Source organism: Notamacropus eugenii, chromosome 3, assembly GCF_028372415.1.
Source record: "Notamacropus eugenii isolate mMacEug1 chromosome 3, mMacEug1.pri_v2, whole genome shotgun sequence".
Taxonomy (NCBI): Eukaryota; Metazoa; Chordata; class Mammalia; order Diprotodontia; family Macropodidae; genus Notamacropus; species Notamacropus eugenii.
This window is the reverse complement of record NC_092874.1, coordinates 466248360-466268072: the sequence shown is the minus strand read 5'-3', so window position 1 is coordinate 466268072 and position 19713 is coordinate 466248360. Positions and strand designations below refer to the sequence as shown.

Here is a 19713-nt window from a genome sequence, read left to right as displayed (position 1 = left end):
GCAGAGTGAAGCTGGTATCGAGTTGGTTTTGGAACGCTTTCTGGTCCCCAGAACTGAATATGGGTACAACTAGCATTCATCCTAATACCTCAAACTCATGAAGAAGGTGGAAGCTCTAGAGAAGACTAGAAAGCTAAATGAATCAACAAGAATTTAGGAAGTAGCTACTATTCACAAGTCACTTATCTTTTGATCATTTGTGTTAACTTCTTGTTCCCACAATCTATTCTGGACAGTAAAATGAAAAAAAAAAACCCAAAACTGAAACACAACAACTTCACTTTCTAAGCTCTTGCCTGCCCAGCTCATATCATTCAAAATGAAAATGATGAAATGATAGGTTTTTGTTTCTATGACTTCGTCATAGCTAATTAAGGAGAGTAAAGAGCATGTCAACACATGATGCAGTCATCAATTAACATTGTATTCTTAAAATTATCGAATAGAGGTGATTAAATGAAAGGCATTTCCTGGTACCGAGCAGGGGCTGGCAAACTCTTTATGATTTGAAGGCCAAATCTGGCCTCCCACCAGTTGGTGACAGTACATTCATTTTTAGCTCATGGGGTATCAACTATCAGATAACCTGTCTGTGTCATATGACCTCCAGGAAGTCATTACAACTCTCAGGGTCCAATACAAAATGGAAAGTAGACATCAGTCTGCAAAGCCAGAGGGAATATCCTCATCAGAGATCCCTATGCCAATGAATTACAAGTCTGCTAGACACAGAGAATCTCATAAGCAAACTGGAAGAATAGGGAAAGAAATGACTTTAGCAACCATGAATAGGGAAAGCATTCTTGACCAAACAAAGGATTTGAGAAGATCACAGCAAATAAAAATGACAACTTTGATTCAATAAAATTGAAAAGCTTTGCATAAACAAAATCAATGCAATTAAAATTAGAAGGTAAATAGTTAACTGGGGAAATATCTTTGCAATTTTTCTGATAAAGTTCTCATATTCTATACATACATATATATGTACATTTATATATCTGAGAGAACTGATTCAAATATATAAGAACAAGAATCATTTCCCAGTAGACAACTGGTCTAAGGATATTAATAAGCAGTTCTCAAAAGGAGAGAATCAAACTTTCAATAACTATTTGAAAAAAAAATATTCCAAATCACAAAAAGGAAAGTATAAACTAAAATAACTCTGAGGTTCTTCTTCATACATATCAGATTAAGAAAGATGACAAAAAGTGAAATAAAAATTATTAGACTACATGTGGAAGGCAGATGAACTGTTGGTGGAGCTATGAAATGATTTAGTCATTCTAAAAAGCAACTTGGAACTACACTCAGAAAGTCACTAACTGTATATGTCCTTTGAACCAGTCATAGCAGCATCAAAGAAAAAAGATAGAAAGGATCTCCATGTCATGGTACATAGTACATTTCCAAAAGTGCGTATCAATACTAGTAGTTTTAACTTGCTTTAAAGGTTTTCTTCCCATTCAATTTTAACTTCAGGTTTTGCCAAACCCCTTAACATATTCAGCCACTGCCTTCTTGGCACTTTTATGTTCAAAGTACCTTTCTTGGAGGAGACCAAAAGTCTGTGTAGGTATCACTTATACCAAATGGCTCAATGTAACTTCCAGATTTAAGATCAAAGCATTTAGTCACTATCATTCCTTTTCATTTCTAAAAGAATTTTATACTTCTAGAGTCAAAGTTAAAACTTCAGATCATTAGAGAGTTTCCATGAGAAGCAGAAGCTTTTTACTGTATTTTTCAGTGCAGCCATAAAGTCTGATGTCATTTACGTGGATCAACTAACAAAATATTTTGGTTCAATTCCCTTTTTAATTTGGAAACTGTACTTACCACTATTTGGGAGAGATGATAACAGTTTTAAGGTTAGGCAGAAACATAATAAGCTTAGATTACATTACTGAAAAATACTATGTTGATCAATTGTTCTTGATCTTGTGATGTTGATGACATGTTTCAAATAGATTAATTTTCCATGTGAACAACCACTCTAGTGTTATCACTACAACTGGATCTAATTTCACATACATGATTAAGTGATGAAAGAAGCTAAAAGATTTTCCATAATCAACAAAGGGAGTATAAATTGTACAGTACTTTGGGGCTACTTGTTCATTAATGATCAAATGAAAAATGAAGCTGCTCTTTATACCCCCTGGAACTTTCTGACAAACTTTTTTTTGTATATTCTTTTCTTCAAAGATTGTTTTCCTGTTATACACTCTGAATGCTTTTTATAAAGTACATAAACATGTAACTGTCCAATGCATACATCTTATCTTTCGGTAAAAGACACAGGGCTTTCCATTAAGAAAAATGGAATTATAGCTTTATGTTACAGTAGACTGGCAAAGTCCACTGCTAGGAATCCATGTACCATCAAGTGTTTTAGCTATCAATTATCGGTCATCTCCGACCATTGTGCTGTTCAGTTTTACAAAGAAGTTTTCAGTCACCCCTTTTAACACAACTTTTCTGTTATTCATGAAAAGTGAACAAGTTTTTCATTTCTTACTTAATCCAACTCACATTTTCATTATATTGGGCTTCTTGTGAGAATACAAAGAATAAATTGTCCACATTCTTCTCCTTTTGGCAGCTTTCTCTCATCTCTGATTTTTTTTTTACTTTTTAAGGCTCTGCAGTTAAGTTTCTGACTAGTGTGAAATTATTCATTTTGTCTTGTTTCCTAGACTCCTTAGATTGTTTTTAACTTTTGACTTTCACTTTCAATTGCAAATGAAAGGATTTGAAAATTGCTGACATTCTTTTGTTTTCTAAATTCCTTTCTGCATGTTTCTCTTCTCTATGTATCTTGTACCTATCAGTGTCAACGTCTCCCCCATTAGAATGGAAGATCCTTCAAGACTTCCACTTGCATGCCCAGCCATTAGTGTCGTACTAGGCATGGAGTAAGTCTTTAAAAACATGGTTTGTTTTTTACTAATCATTTTGCTTTTAGCTAGGTGACATGCTGTTCTGGTGTTTTACTGCACTTAACTGCTAGGTATCAATAATGTCTTCCTATCATTATTATTATTATTATTAACAATGTCTATCCATCAAAAGAACCATGAGGGGATTATTGAGAAGTTTTTAAATATCTGTGCTACTCTCAAATTATGAAAAAATAAGAGGAAACTTCTAAACATCCTTCAAAGACTGCACTTTGTGGTATCAAAGTAATTACGGAATATTGTGAGCAATGGGAAATCTATTCTAATTCCCTAATTAGAAACTGGTGGCACTGAACCTCAGGGAAAGTGTAATGGTAATACCTATGGATGTCAAAAGGCCGAGCCGCTCGTCCTGTTCCAGAGAATTGCAATGTGCTCAGCACAGAACTTAACTAAATTTTACATAACTGTCATCATTGCAGTTTATTACAATAGCTTTTTAAGTATGAAGCAGACGTAAATGTGAGATCACTAGTGTATGCCAACAAAAGGGTGCAGATTCCTTGTTTTTAATTGCTTTATTTGATGGAAAGTTCATTTTAAGCCTGTAATCAAAAGTTTTCATCTATGAATAAAACGTATTTAACATTAGCTCAGCCTTGCAAATAATTACTAATATCTTCAGGAAGAACATTGGACTTGCATGGAGAAGATTTCAATTTTATTCCCAACTCTGCCACAAACTGCCACCAAAAAACTGGGGAAAATCACACAATGTATTCAGGTTGGATGAGAAAATGTCTAAGATACCTTCCACACAAACCATCCTATAGTCCTAAGACAAAGTGACCTCTAATCTAAGGTCTCTCTCAGCTCCATGATTCACAATTACTTTCCTGCTTTAAGAAACAGAATCCAAGAAGGAAATTCAAGGCTATCTATTCTGTTCTTGAAAAAAAAACAAAAACCCTTACAACATTCCCCAAAGTGAGCATCCATCCCATAAATAGCTGGGAGGCTCTTCTTTCTCTCACTTCTTACAATCCTTCCTTCCTTCAAGACTAATCAAATTCCCTTCCAACTGAGTTTGGTAAGTACCTGTTTACTTAAATGCCGTCTCCTCCATTCAAAGGTAAGCTCCCTGATGGTAGCGTTTCTGGCACTGAGCACAGTTTTAAGTATTTATCACAGACCACAGGGTGGAATTGTCAGGGGTTGATAAATGGTAGGGTCTGAAGGAAGAGTTAAAGTAAAGAACAAAGCAAACCTGGGGGAATGTAAATATGGTGATGGAGCCCTAGAGAGAAATGGGGAAATTGGGGGGAGCACAAAGATGAGGCTGCAAGCGGAACTTTCTGGATATGTGAATTTGAGATGTCTATGGGCCACACAGGTGGAGAAGTGGGTCAGGAGAGAGATAAGGGTCAGACAGGGAAGTCTGGGGGTCACTTACAGAGCGATACTCATCTGAACTATTTGAGCAGATGAGATCAGAGGAAGTCTAAGGAGAGAAGAGGAGAGGGTGCAAGGCAGAGAGAGCCCTGGTGTAAAATTGTGCAGAGGGGAGGAGATCAGGATATGGATGATGATACGACAAAGGAGACAAAGAAGGAAAGAAAATGCCAACAGAGTCATGAAAAACCAGGGAAGATAAAGCATCTGTACAGAAGGTGTGACCAACAGTATCAAACACCGCAGAGACAGACCCAGAATGATGAGGGCTGAGGAAAGGCCACAAGACAGGGAGTAATGAGATATCCATGAGAGCAGAGTAAAGGAGACAGACATCATTGAAAATGGGGCAGTGGGAAGGAAAGAGCCTCAGCTTTGTTTAATTAGATATGTGGCAACACCATTTAACTCTTCCTTGAATGTTTCCTTGGAGTGTGCTCCGAGCATGAATCCAAACCTTCCCTTCTTGCCCACCTTTCTGCTGCCAGAGAAGCGAAGGTCTGACCAGAGGCTCTGGGCACATTCTAGAGAAATCCTGGATCAAAAGCAGAAGCAGCCTGCAGCAATGGAAGCTCAGAAAGTACAGCCTAACTAAGGTCCTGTGGGCTCAGACGACATGGCTGTGATTTCCTCCAGTGGCATGTTAATAAAAGTGGAGCAGATGGAAGACGAGAAGAATCAAGGATCAGGGTCTGGAAAGGGATAAGGGCAAAAGGACAAGATGGCAAGGAGTCCAGAGTTAAAGAAATGGGCTAAATAAAAGGTTTCGATTTGGAACGGAGAAAAGCAAGGATGGGTTAAGCGGTGCCTGGAGGCTGAGAGGGAACAGAAACCAGGGTATAGAAGAGTGAAGCTCAGGGAGGGATGGAGTCATGACAAGATTAATGCTGACCATTCCTGTGTGCGGCTGAGGTCATAACAACAGATGGAGCTGAGAAACTTGAAAGCACGATCTGTGAGGGGACAACATTTTAGCAACAAATTCCTTCTTCCTTTTTGGTCAGAATCAGGCCAAAATTAGTGACTCTCTTGCTGTGTGTTCTACCTTGTGACAGAATGAATTATCATTAAATATGTAGCCATGCCTCAGTTCATAAAATTGGGTCGGGCTCTCAGTGAATGACAGGTACAAGAGGCATTTAAGATACAGAGCATTATAAATGGAACATTATTTGCAAACATCCCAAATTCAGACTATAAAAGATTACATTTTGGTCTGTCCACTAAGCAGAGACTCTAAGAGATAATTATGAGTCATATACTACACCACTGGGTCACGCAGAACTAGTAACAGATCTAATGAGTGGAGGCCTGACACTCGAGGCAGCGAGGCCCCAGAAGTTTACGGTTGATGGCTGGCCACAGGCTGTTGCTTTGGAATAGGTTTGGTGAGCCTAAGGCAAATGACCTGGGGGCAGGGGGAGACAACAGATAGGGCTCTGTCACTGGCGAGAAGCAGAGGCACCCAGGGGAGGTCAGAAGGGGTCCTTGGAGCCTGGGTGCAAGGAGGTTAAAACAGTAAGATGAGGAGGAGGGAAATGGGAAGGTGAGTTTTTTCCTCATTAATTCCCTTACTTCTAATTTAATATCCGGTTAGAATGAAAGATTATCAACCAATGTGGTCATTATTTCTTATCAAAAAGAGACACACAAAAGAACCAAAATTTTTTCTACGAAAAGCGAAGTAGTCTCTTATGTAGAGCCCTGGGTATGGAGTCTGTTAGATCTGAGTTCAAATCTGGCATCAGACACTTACTAGCTGTGTGACCCTGAACAAGGCCTCTAACCTCTGTCTGCCTCAGTTTCCTCAAATGTAAAATGAAGGTGACAAAAGCATCTACCTCCCAGGGTTGTTGCCATGATCAAAAGGCATCATTTTTATAGAGTGCTTGGCCCAGTGCCTTGCATACAGAAGATACTTAATAAATGCTTGCTTTTTTCATTCCATCATCTTGGAGGAACAGAGCAAATGAAAATGCTGAGCCCTACAAGACATGGCAGCTAGAGCTTGAGGGTTCTTGTCTCTCTTCAAGAAATGAATTTAAAATTAACTAAAAAGTTTTATAAAAATGAATAGGAAAATATTTCCACAGAACCTATGCAGAGTGGCTGTGATACATGCCACCTGAAGCAGCACATTCTTTGTAGAAGTATTATCTAAATTCTTACATAAAGCCTATTTTAAGGTATGTAAAATTGCTATATTATGAAAGTCAATATGCAAAGGTTTTAAAATACTCATTTTACTAATGCATGTAATGAAATATACAGATTATGCACATTCATTTAATTGGATACAATTAAAATAATGAGAATTAAATACTAAATATATTAAAAATAAAAGCAGAAGTTGGAAGTTAGCATACAAATTTGATGTTCTTGAAATTTCTAAGGCCACTGTTACATAGGAGGCAGTGTGGTGCAGGGGAGAGGGAATTGGCCTCAGAGCCAGGGTGATCTGAGTTCAAAGGACCAGTTACATACAAAGTAATCTATCCATTCAGGAAGCGTTATCATAAAGGAAATTAGGTGGCCAAGATGGCCACCTAATTCCCACAGATTTAGTTCAACAAAACCCTAAGTTCATACCAGAGCAAATAATAAAGAAACCCAGTGAGAACTCAAGAGTGCTTTCTTCCACCTCAGAACTGCAGAAAATGGCAGCCTGGCCTACCTCCACACCCCATGCCAGGCCTGCTTAGCAAATCCAGTGCCAGTACAAGGTAGCCAAGGCTAGAAGCAGAGCAGAGGATCCCTTTGAGAAAGGCCAGGGTGGGAAGAGGGGAGGTCAGAAAGTCAAGGAAATGCTATCAGGCAGCAACCAGCATGGTGGTGCCAGTGTGGAGACTAGGCCAGGCTAAGTCCAGGATGCTCTGGCCTGAGACACTAAATGGGGTCCTTCAGAACCAGTATTCTCAACCTCAAAGATCCAGGCTAAGAACCTGGCCAAGAGCTCCAACAGAAAATATAAGGAGGGAGGGGGGGCCTGGCCCTGACACAAAGCCCAATTTAGGAAAGCTATGGCAATGAATAAATCAAAGTAAATACCATCCAAAATCAAAACTTATTGCAACTCTAACTCCGTAACAACAATAGGCAGATTACAGGACTACATAAATACCTAGAAGAAATGAAGTGACATATTAAAAAAAATAAAAACTCTAGAGGAGAGGTGGGAGCAGAATAAGGAGCACATAAAACTATTTCTGTACGTATATAACTACATATATACATATAAATATACATACATATATGGTAAGATATATCAGAAAACTGATCTAGAACACAGGTCAAGGAGAGATAATTTAAAATCACTGGACTCCATTAATATCACATTTTTTTTTAAAAAAGGCCTGTTCACAGTGTATCACAAAATCATAAATGAACATAGCCTAGACCTATTAGAGCCAGAGTATAAAGACAGAAAGAATCTATCGATTGCCTTCTGAAAGGAGTAATTACAACAGCAAACATTTAAATTGCTCTTTAAGGTGTGCAAAGAGCTTTTACAAATTATGATCTCATTTGATCCTCACAAGAATCCTGAGAGGCAGGTGCTATTATCATCCCCATTTACAGATGAGGAAACTGAGGCAGAGAGAGGGCACCCGGCTGGTCAGTGTCTGAGGCCAGATCTGGATGCAGGCCTTCCTGATTTCAAGCCCCAGTGCTCAGGAACCTCAGCCAAATCCAAAGCAAGCATCCAGAAAGAAGGAACTGGAGGACCAAGGAAGTGGAGCCAGGATCTCACAAGATCTGGGAGCTTGAATGAAAATGAAGATTTTCACACCCAGTATCCTAAAAGACCAACAAGACAAGCTTGCAACCAGGAGTAACTGAAAAGCTGAATATAATCCAACAGGAAAAACCAATCAGAGCTTTTGTGAAACAGAGGATGTGTGCAGAAGCCTGACTGAAGAAATGCCCTAGGTAGAGGAGCCTTGAAATGCCAACTGAAGCACAGAAGGAAGCCTCAAAGGTGCCGCAAGGAGCTGAACCATCATGGAGCCAACATCCCAGGGAGGGGAGAAGAGCAACAGTTTCTTCAGAACCTTAATATCTTCAAAGCTTACTGAGGGAATCATAGAAGAAGACAGAGGCCCAGGGGCTAATTTTGGTCTGAGAGTTTTCAGGGGAAATACAACTGCAGAAAGGAGGAAAAGGGGGTGTGCTTGCTTCTTCTCCTAACTGGGGCTGTGAGGACATCTCATCATGGAGGAAAGGGGGAGCAGGCCTCAGGTAAACCTTGTTCTTACCTGAGATGGAGAGTGAAGGGTCAGAAATACACAGAATGGGGGGGTAGAAACATCAACAGGGAAATGAGCAGGTATAAGGGGAAGGTTTTGAGAAGGATAAAAACAGGGAGAACTGACACGAGCTAAACAAACTTCTTGATCCTTAAACTACAACTTAAAGGGAGGAAGAAAAGAACTTGCAGCTGAGAAGGTGCCTTAGGCTGCCTTTTGGACAACAGAGGAAGGGCTGACAAAAGGCAGTGGCACATTACCGCATCATAAGGAATGACAGAAGTCACTTCTATCGAATCTTCAGTAGCATGAACTACTGCCAAGTAGAGTAAGAACAATTTATATAAAGACAACTCTGAAAGACTGAAAGACTGACCTGAAAACCGGCCAACCATGTTTCTACAAGACCATGACGCTACTCTGACAAAGAGGTGATGGGCACAAAGTACAGAGACTTTCATTTCTGGGTATGGTCATTGCACAGATGCATTCTGCTTGACTGTTTATTTGCTATAAGACGTTTTTCTTCTCTATTTTTCTTGGGGCAGGGGCAGCAATAGTGATTCCCCCATTCCCCCAGAAAGAGGGCTATTGAAATATTTCCTAAAAGGCACAGAAGATAAGAGAAAGAAGTTAAGAAGGAAGTATATCTAAACAGGTCAGTTCTGAAAGTAACATGTAAAGTTTGTTTCTTATACATATTTTTAAAGCAAGTAGAGCAAGATGAAGATTCAAGGTCTCATACAGAATTCCTCCTTTTGTGTTCTACTGCCTATGGAGGGGCAGCTTGGTGGTGCAGTGGATAGAGCACCAGTGCAGGAGTCAGGAGGACCTGAGTTCAAATCTTACCTCAGACACTTGACACTCACTAACTGTGAGACCTTGGGCAAGTCACTTAACCCCAATTGCCTCATCCTGGGTCATCTCCAGTCATCCTGATGAATATCTGGTCACTGGATTCAGATGGCTTTGGAGGAGAAGTGAGGCTGGTAACCTGCACAGCCCTCCCTCACTCAAAACAAAGTCAAGTGAAAATCATGTCATTATTTCTCTAACGGCATGGTCTTCTTCGGCAACGAAGGATGAACACACACTGGATGTGGAAATGCTATTTTTCTTGGTGTTTCAAGTTCTGAGTTTTGTATATGTATTTTTAAATTAAAAAATCAAGGCAAATCTTTGAGAAAGCAATTCCCAAATCCATACCCTAAGGAGTGAGAATCTAATAATAGAAGTCTACCAATGTATAAATATATATTTATGAAATAAAATGCCTTTCATATCCTGACAATAGGAAATTTAAGAAGCAAAAGATCTTCCCAAGCTTGTTAGATAGTTGTATTATTCAAAATTGCCCTGAGCTATCCTTTAAAAAACATGATATAACATCACATGTATTTGAAGAAAAACTTTTTATTAAAAAAAAAAACAAAACAAAAAAATAAGACTAAAGTTGGAAAGCCAGAGATTGAATCAATCAACATTATTCTATTTTCCACCCTGTAAAAACCAAAGTAATAATAGTTTTTGTCAACAATTCAAAAAACTTTGAAGGATTTTGGTATCTATTAAAGACATCGTTCTCTTGTAGAACTGATTTTGGTTAGAGAATCTATCACTACTTCAGAACTGGAGCAGAGGATGTCAACAAAAACCTCAAGCTATTCAGTACTTAATAACTTGGAATCATGGATTTAAGAGGTAGAAAGCACCTGAGAGACCACCTAGACCAGCTATGTCATGTAAGGTTCCCTTGGGCCGACTTAAACCAGATTAAGATGTAATTGGAAAATACTTTAAAAATTAAATAAAAATATAACATATATAACGCTAATTTGTGGTTTTCTAACTCAACAAGCGATGTGATCCATTTCTATTTGTGTCTGACACCACGTATCTAGACCAAGGTGAAGTACTTGCCCAAGGTCACACACTGGAAGTAATAGGTGGTGTAGCCAACGAGGTGCCTGATGATTCTCAAGTCAGGACTCTCTCCATCCCACCACGATGCACCTCAAGCTTGACTCTTAGGAAATCTATTGTGTTAAATTTACCAGAAAGAGCCCTATGTTAAGCCTCAAATTATGCTGATGGCTAAAATTCAACTTTATATGGAATCACTTCAAAAATTAGATAAAGTAGACCAGTTTTTAAGTCAATAATGTAACACTCACCTCTAGCAGCAGTTCTAAGTCTATCATGAGCAGATGAAAAGAATTTCAGTATTAGTAACAATAGTTTTAGACATTTGGGGGATTTTTCAAAATATATTTTTATGGAGAAGTTTTGTTTTGAAATCCCCTAAGTCTCATTCTATATCCTTCCCTTTCTCCCTTCCCAGAGAGCCATCTCATATGTCAAAGAAAACATTTTAAAGAAAAATGAGGAAGAGAAAGAAGATAAATCAACAAAACCGATCAATACATTGATCAGGAAAAAAATCTGATAAATAACTCAATGTTCCATACCTAAGAAAGCTGCCACCCCAATTCCAATTCTAAAAAAGAGTAAAGGGAAATGTCCTCTCACATAGCCTGCCTCCTTTGACTTCATTCTGCATCAGTTCACATTAAGTCTTTCAATGCTTCTCTGTATTCATTCTGTCATTTCCCTCTGCACAGTAACATTCCACTATATTCATGTACATTTGTTAAGCCATTCATCCAACTGATGGACATCTACTTTGTTTCCAAAGTAGTACTTCTGGTATTCTGGTGAATTGTACTGATCAACCAATAGCTGAAGTCTTTGTACAGCAAGATGTATCTGCGTGCTTGAGAAATCACTGTGGAGATAGGGCCTATCTTCTTCACCACCAGCAATAACTGCTGGCCAATGCCACCAGTAAGATGATGGGCACAGAAGTCCTGGAAGTGGCAATATCCTCCAGACCACTACACCTGCTTCCAGCCCAGCCCTCACAGTCATCATCTTGCAGAGCTACGCCTATGCAGAGGGGGCCAGCTATCCGTACCATCTGCCAAACAGCTGCCACTCACACCTGAAGCCTACCTGAAGCAGCAAGGGTCCCAGGAAAGAGATAGAAAGCAGCGTGGGTCAAGCAAGGCAAACCACCACTGCCATCATCTTGATCTCCATTTCCCCTCAGATCCTGATGGAGACAGCCCAGAAACCTGACCTCAGGAGCCTTGAGGGAAGCCAGGCTCCAACCCAGTGCCCTTGGCAAGCATCCTGAGAAGCAACCTCTGGGGTGATGCATCCTGGTTACTGCTCCTTCAAGGCCTACAGCTACTGGAGTCCCAGAAAGGAAAGTTCTTGTCACCAAAGACCTTGACTCTGTTCAATGGTGCAATATCAGAAACTGATGACTTCGTTGGTAGAAATGACGTTAAAGAAAAAGCATGACTATCTTTTGTGCCACTGCCCCTTAAGAACATGGGAGTTTTCCATCTGACTTGTACCTGAACCTATCCCTAGGTGTTGTCTTCCCCATTAGAAGAGGAGCTCCTTGAAAGCAAGGCCAGTTTGTGCTTCTCTTTTTATATCTCCACTGCTTAGAATAGTGTTTTGCACACAGGAAGTGCTTACTGGATGTTTCATTCATTCATCCTTTCTCTCCTGACTCAAAGGCATCCCATAGCTGTTGATTTTTAAAATACCTGGAATAGGGTTTATAAGGTTCCTTTGATGGAAAACGGAGCTTGGGGAAAAACTAGCCTCTGGGGAAAGGGCAAGGCTTTTATGCGTGTTGTTGTTGAATCCAAAGACTTGAACCACATTTTCTCCCTGTGAATGTATACTTTCTTTCCTTTCTAAAGTCTCCTTCCTCCTCATACCATGGCTCTTGCAGACACCTTCATTTTTAAAATGTAGTTATCTCATTTATTTATGTTTTGTATTCAAGAACTGCTGACAATCTAGATGTGTAACAAATATAAAAACTTGAAAAATGCAGATGCCTAAGGAATAATAGGCAGATTTAGCTTAAATGCTTTGAAGGAAGAGAACTGGAGTTTGTATGAAAAATGAGATTTGCACCAAAGTGGAAAGACTTATTTCTAAGCAGTCTTTTTACTGTGATCCATTCCTCAATGTACTTCAGGGAAACGCTGATGATTTACTTGAAATAGTCTGTATGACTTCTTTGACATGATTCTTGTTCAGTCCAGTCTGCCAAGAACTCAGATTAAACTACTGTAGCAGCTTCTTCCAAAAGGGTGAGAGCAGGTACGTGTCCACTGATCTCAAGGCACACAAACAACACAGGGAATTCACTGGACATTGCTGACCCTTCTATGAGCAGGCCTTAACCTGAGATCAGTGTTTAAAAAAAAAAAATCTCAGTCTCATCTCCAAATACACATGTGAGAGAAGAAGTCTGTGCTTAAAGTACATGGTTTTTGTTTAGTAATAAGGTAAAGAAACAGTTTCCAAAGTATCCCATTCATTACTTACACATACTTTGTTCCAAAATAAAACATTTTGTTATTCTTAACATCCATCGGTACTACAAAATCCTCTGTATCTATAGTAGAAATACAATTGTTTTGTTCTAAAAACCAAAATAATGACAGAACAAGATTTCAGGCAGGAGGACCCTAGGACAAGCTTTGACAAGAGAAGGAGTATTTTATGAGACTGTGTTCCAAGAGACTCAGTCATTTTGCTTATTTTTTTTCTTGGCACAAGGAGAACAAAATAAGACAATTGATTATACGTTATCACTACTTCTGAAAAGAACAATTCAAGGTTTGTTTGATAATGGATTTATTTGACTAGATCATTTCCAAGGTCCCTCTAACTCTAAAATTCTTCAATTCTACGACCTTGTCTTTTTTTCAATAACATTTTTGATGATTAAAAATAAAAGTTATAACCTTCTGCTTGTCAAGTGAGAGGCAGTATGGGATGGCAGATAGTTAGCTGGCTTCAAAGTCAAGAAGACCTGGGTTCAAGCCTTTCCCTGACACATTCTGACTAGTTCTATCTGGATGAGTCATTGAATTTCCCATGCCCAGATAATTCCCTAAGACCAAAAGGTGCAGAGAAGGTACCAATGTAGATGGAGTTCCTCACTGGTCCTATCACAGATCCAGTTAAAAGACAAATCAACAAAAACCCTTGGCAAACATTCATTTTCCCTTGTACTGAAGAGAAAGTACTGTGATGACAATTAAGAACTTTTAAAAAGTTCCTTTGCTACTTCCCTTCAGGCATCCATGATTCCACCTTTGGGGGTTTTAACTTGACCAACGAAGACAGAAAGCCCTATACAATTAAATGGCTTGGGGAGTAAATTACAAATTGGTCTGACAAGACCTTTCTTCAATCTGATAGGCCAAGAGGCTAATGAGTCTATATGAACTTGAGAAAGCATTGGGCCAATACAAGAATTTGAGCTACTGTTATGGTTTCAATGCTTTAAGATTTATCTAACTGAAAATTTCCAAAAGAAAAAAACATTTTCTAATGACAAAACAGGTTTGTTTTTTTTCAAATATGGTTAAGTGAAATCTTCATTAAATAGTTCTGCCTATCAAGAAACCTCAATTAGATCTGATTTTTTTTCTGTTTTCTGAAGGAGAAATGATTTAAGAAAACAAGCTGAAATCTGACTTATTTAAAAACACTAATTCCCTGTTAGACCTTGGACTCAATACACAAGGGCGTGATGTCATGGAGTCAGGGAAGACCTGGGTTCAAATATTACCTAACACCTACTAACCATGTGAGTCATTTGGAAGCCATTTGAGTCTTCTAAACCTCTTTCTACTCATCTTTAATATGGGCATAATACCTGTGAAAAGGTATGTCATACAGTTGTGAGGCTGAGAAGCATGGGCTTTGCAACCCTTGAGGGACAACACAAATGCCAATAAGGTTGCGCACTCCATCATAATAAACGTACAGAGTAATGACCCAAAGAGGAACCATAAGATCTTTAATCAGATTATTGTCTGCAGAGTCCATTTTTACTAAACCATTGTACAAAATCTTCAACAAGGATGAGACGAAATAGGTTTATGTTAAATAGAACTAGCATTATGGCTACCTAAGTTTTTACTGCATTTGGCACTGGTCTTAAAGACCAGAAACTTTTAAAACTGATTAAAATTGGGGACCAGATTGTTTAATGCATCCTTTGACATTCAGCTTAACAAAGCAGGGAATTATTGACCAAAATTGAAACCAATTATGTAGTAATAACATGCTATTCAAAAACTTGCACTAATCGTACCAATACTTAATATGAATGTAAAGATAATTTTTTCCCATTTCTCTACTTTTCTGCTAAACGGGAAATATCACTGCATCTGATAGTCTTGAAGAATATAACCTTCAATTAAAAAATGTATAAGTAGGGAAAACTACCATTCAAGCAATGAAAAGAGAGGACTACATGAGAATCTCAGGAGACTGAAAACAGTAAGAAAAACTTTTCGATGTCCTCCGTTAACTGCCTGGTTCCTCACTTACACTATACATGTTCTCTTATCAAAAACGGGTGCAAGCCAAACTGCAGTGCTGCCCACACCTGATCATTCCAGCATTAGTTTCTGCCTCAGTACAGTCTTGGACAAGGCTAGAGAGGGTTAGCCTCTGCAGGGCTCAAGCACAACACCAGGACATTGGCACTCTTACTAGGCACATGATCCATTTCTCAAGGAGATCTCTCATCTCCAGTTTGGCTCCACGCCTCCTAGCAATGATCCCCAAGATTTTAAATGTGGCAAACTTTAAAACAGAAAATCATCAAGTCTACCTTGCAAGAATATGACTATTCTAATCCCATTCTCCTTGATCAGTGACAATATTTCTAAGCATAACATAAATTATATTAAAATGTAGAGTTACAACCAATTTAAAATATGTATATTTCTATATGTGCAAGTAACAGGAAATAAACATTAATACAAGTCACCCTTGATTACCTGCAGTTTAATGGGTAGCTCAATTTTTCTGAATATTTTCCCTAAAACTATGTGCTCTTTACTGTCACAATCATAATTCTTTTTTATTTCCTTAAAGAGAAGGAATTCTTTCTATCCCTGAGGAAATACCAGAATATACTGGGCATCTAAGAACTACGATTAAATTAACTTAATTACTTCATGTTGACTTGATAAGTCACTGTTCGTTAATGCAAAAACTGCCACTTGCGATTAATGGCTGTTGGTCCAGCTTCAATTGATCAAGTGTCTACTACACATGAAACATTCAGGGAAATGAGGTCTTTCTTACAGCAATTCAGTAGAGAAGTCTTGTCCCAAGGGCACGTAAATCTGAAGTACAAGAAACCGCTGGATCAGGCCAACTAGAATAAGAAGGGAAAAGAAACGGACAATGTCATGAGAACTAGGACAGTCGTGTACACACACACTTTAGTATAATCACCTGTCATACACAGGCTAAATCTCTTAGCATTTTGGCAGTATAGACTAAGTGCTCTAATAGTACTGCTGCTGCCTCATAACCCTGGGAAAGCAAATAAGAATTCAAAAAAATAAAATCAAACTTTAACCAAAACATTGCTTTCTTAAAGTCTCATATGTAGTCTTAGTGAAATTTTTATGAAAATAAAAAAACCTAATTTTTTACTTACCATTTTTATTAGGTTATAAGAGAATGAACACAATGCACTGTATTCCCCATAGGCACATAAACCTGAACTATAGAATTCCATCAAAGTTACCATAAAAAACATGGGGAAATTATTTTCATTCTCTGGCAGTTTTAACTTTATTAAACAACTTAATAAAAAACAATCAATCACAAAAAGAATTACAATTAGGACAACTGTGTAAGCCAAAGCTTGATGAGCCATATCTGGCTCATATGGTTAAGTTTCCAAACTCAAATGAAATGGAGAATTACATTTTCATTTATAATGCCAACTTCTTCAAATGTGCTCATGGTAAATGAATCACAATCTTATCCGGCATTAGAATTTCAGAATTTAAATATGATTCCTCATCCCTAATTTCAGTTGAGTCAAAGACATCAGGAAAAGCAACAATGTTTTATGATTTGGCTAAGCAGCACTGGACTTAGTTACATAAGCATTCAGTTCTTCGTTTAGATCTCAGACCAGTCCACGAGCTACATTGCCTTCTTCCTAGGCCAAGATCTGTTATGAGGTCAAGGAGGCTGATGTAGGTGGGAGACAGAGGAGTATTGTCTGCAGTTCTCTTTCAATGCAGCATAACAGGACACTATTAGGCAGTGAGGTCAAAGTGCACCCAAAGAAGCAAAGTCTTCAAGGGCTCTCATTATGCCAATTTGTTGGTGGTGATTACACTAGCAGCACTGTCCTTTCAAAAACTAAATAACTGCTAATTTTCCAGTAGGTAAGCAGTGAAAAGGTATGAACAAACAGCTCTCAAAATCACAAATTATTAACAATTACTTAAAAGAATGCTCCAAATAACTAATAATAAGAGAAGTAAAAATCAAAACAACTCTAAGGTTTCACATGGTCCTCAGAAAACTGGCAAAGCTGACAAAAGATGGAAATAGTTAATGTTGAAGGGATTATGAAAAGACAGGCACAATCACGCACAGTAGGCTGAGATACAAATTGGTCAAAGCAACTTGGAAAGTGCTTTGGAATGATTCTTTTTAGGTTGTTATGACTGATGGATTCCTATGAAGTATCATCTCCCCCCCAAAACATGACCATGCAGCAATTTGGAGCTTGATATATACAAGGTGGCCCAAAAGTCTTAGGGAAGTTTTCAGAGGCTGGGCTACCCAGTATTGACAGAATTCATAAATGTTTATCTGGGGCAAGTGCAGAAGAGGCCTTAGGCAATAGAATACTCCTGAAATAAAGAGTGGTCAAAAGTATTCTAAAGCAAAATAGAATTAGTTAAGCCTACAACTACTGTAGTTTAGACCTCAACTCTTCTGACATGGACTATTTTAAGGAATACCTAACTCATCCTCCTGACCCGAATCTATCATCCACATCTAACCCAACCCTACCTTTCCTAACACATTACTATTATCATCTCCATTGTGTACTCAAGAACCTTCAGTGACTCCCCATTGCCTACCAAATAAATTATGAATTCCTGATTGTGGCATACCAACTCTCACAACGGAGCTCCAACCTAAATATTTGGCTCTACTGACTACTAGTCTCCTTCCCACATATAAGGTTTCAGCTAAAGTGTACTCCTGGTACTACTACCCCCTGTCCTTTACCATTTCCATGCCTTGACACATTTTGTCTAACATGGATCTTCTGTCATCTCCTACCTGTATTGTTAATGTATCTTTAATGGAATTAATGCATTTTTAATGGGATGGGAAGATCTTTTTCATCCATTAGTAGACCTATGAGACCTGCTTAAGTCACACAGAAGCCCAAATCACATGAATTTGAGTCACATGAAGCCTGTGGTAGGAGGAGCTTGCTGATTGACTGGAACAGGAAGAAGCAGAACTGGAACAGAGCTGAGAGGAAGTTGGTCAGACTAGTCAGCGCTGGGAAAGAGCAGTCCACAACTGGCGTGAGTGGGACAGCTAGTTTGTGGGAAGCCTAACAGAAGGAAGGCTTGGGGATGGTGGTGCTCCCTGCATTGTTACTGGGTCTAGATTTCTTTGTTGCTATGATGGATTTGGCTTTCTAGTGTCTGAATAAATGTTTTGGTTCTGTCTTCTATATGGAGTGGCTGTTATACTTAGCGATTCAGAACTGTGCTGTCACATTCGTAGCTGCCATAGGCCCTGTGAATATCACATCAGCACTACACTACCTGTTCCAGTTCCCTTCTTCCAAAGGCTAAATCAGCAGCCATTTCCTCCCTGAAGCCTTCCCTGTCACCTCATCCCTACTGTCAGGTGAATATTAGGACTCCCACTGCAAATTTCACACAGACTTATCACAATTTCCTATATATCCTATTTATTTATATGTCTGTTCTTTCCCCTAACAGATAGTAAGCCCACTGTCTTTGTATCCCTAGCATCTGGCACTGTGCCTGGCAGATAACTAGATGCTTAATAAATCCATTTTAACTGACTGATGGAATACTACTTAACATATTCTTGTGGAATTGAACTAAAGCCTACTTTCACACCAAAATTTTGCCATATAGAATAAATATTTTTGATACACATGTAATTCCATCCTCTGCAATCAAGTCCTACTCTGATGTCTCATGGTGCTGTGAAAGCTGAGTGGCATAGGAGAGAGAGCACCAGGTCTGGAGTTAGAAAGACCTGAGTTCAAACCCTGCCTCAGATACTTAGTAGCTGTGTGACACTGAGCAAGTCACTTGATGCTGTTTGCCTCAGTTTCCTCATCTGTAAAATAGGGATAATCACACCACCTACCTCCCAGGATGGCTGTGAAGATCAAAGCAGATAATATTTGTAAAGTGCTTAGCACAGCATCTGGCACACAGTAAATGCTATGGACATGCCAGTTATTGTTGTCACTACTGTGGAAGTGAACCAAGGCTACTTTAACAAAGCATAATATCTGGCAAGGTTCTACCAAGCTGGAACTGTCCAGTAACAGACAGATGGTCATCCAAGGAGTAGCTTAAGATCATCACAAGAGGTTGGCCATTAGGTAATAATATTTCTTTTTGTACAGAGCAACTCATAAAACCATCTCTGAAGGAGAGAGGGTGCAATCTGCATTGCTGGAGGTACAAATAATAAATAAAAAAATCATAGAAACTTTGAAGAAAAACTGAAATAAATAATTTAATATATAATAAAGGGGGGGAATTATGTAGAGTTGGAATTTCAGTGATCCCTGATATGATGAAGAATATCAATGTTCAGAGAAACATGCTCCAGGAAAGTCTGTTCCCTACACTGTAAGAATGCAAGTACCTTAAGGGTAGGTATTATTTCATTTTTGTCTTTGTATATCTCATGCCTACCGCAATTTATTTCTCTTTGAAAGCTGATGCAAAATAATCCCTAATTTACTATTTCCCCAATTTTTTTTGTTGCACAAGGAAATTTCCATTTGATTTTCAATTCTTGTTTGGGAAATATTTCAAAGTCTAGTCTAATTATAAAGTGATCCACTAATCATGGCAAACTTTCTGAAAAAATTATTCTCCTTGAAATAAAGAGTATGAATTCAATTTCCCTTAGTGGGAAAAGCAGAACAATAAATAAGA

At 38.6% G+C, this 19713-nt stretch overlaps 1 protein-coding gene across 10 annotated transcripts in view; it reads right to left on the bottom strand.

The window, feature by feature from the left end:
* Nucleotides 1-19713, bottom strand: part of CFAP20DC (CFAP20 domain containing) — a 215152-nt gene that overhangs the window by 183654 nt on the left and 11785 nt on the right. For all 10 annotated transcript variants that reach the window (XM_072598796.1, XM_072598803.1, XM_072598804.1 and 7 more), the window contains one exon: nt 15809-15881. In XM_072598796.1, coding sequence (XP_072454897.1) covers nt 15809-15881 — 73 coding nt within the window. The remainder of the gene's footprint in view (nt 1-15808; nt 15882-19713) is intronic.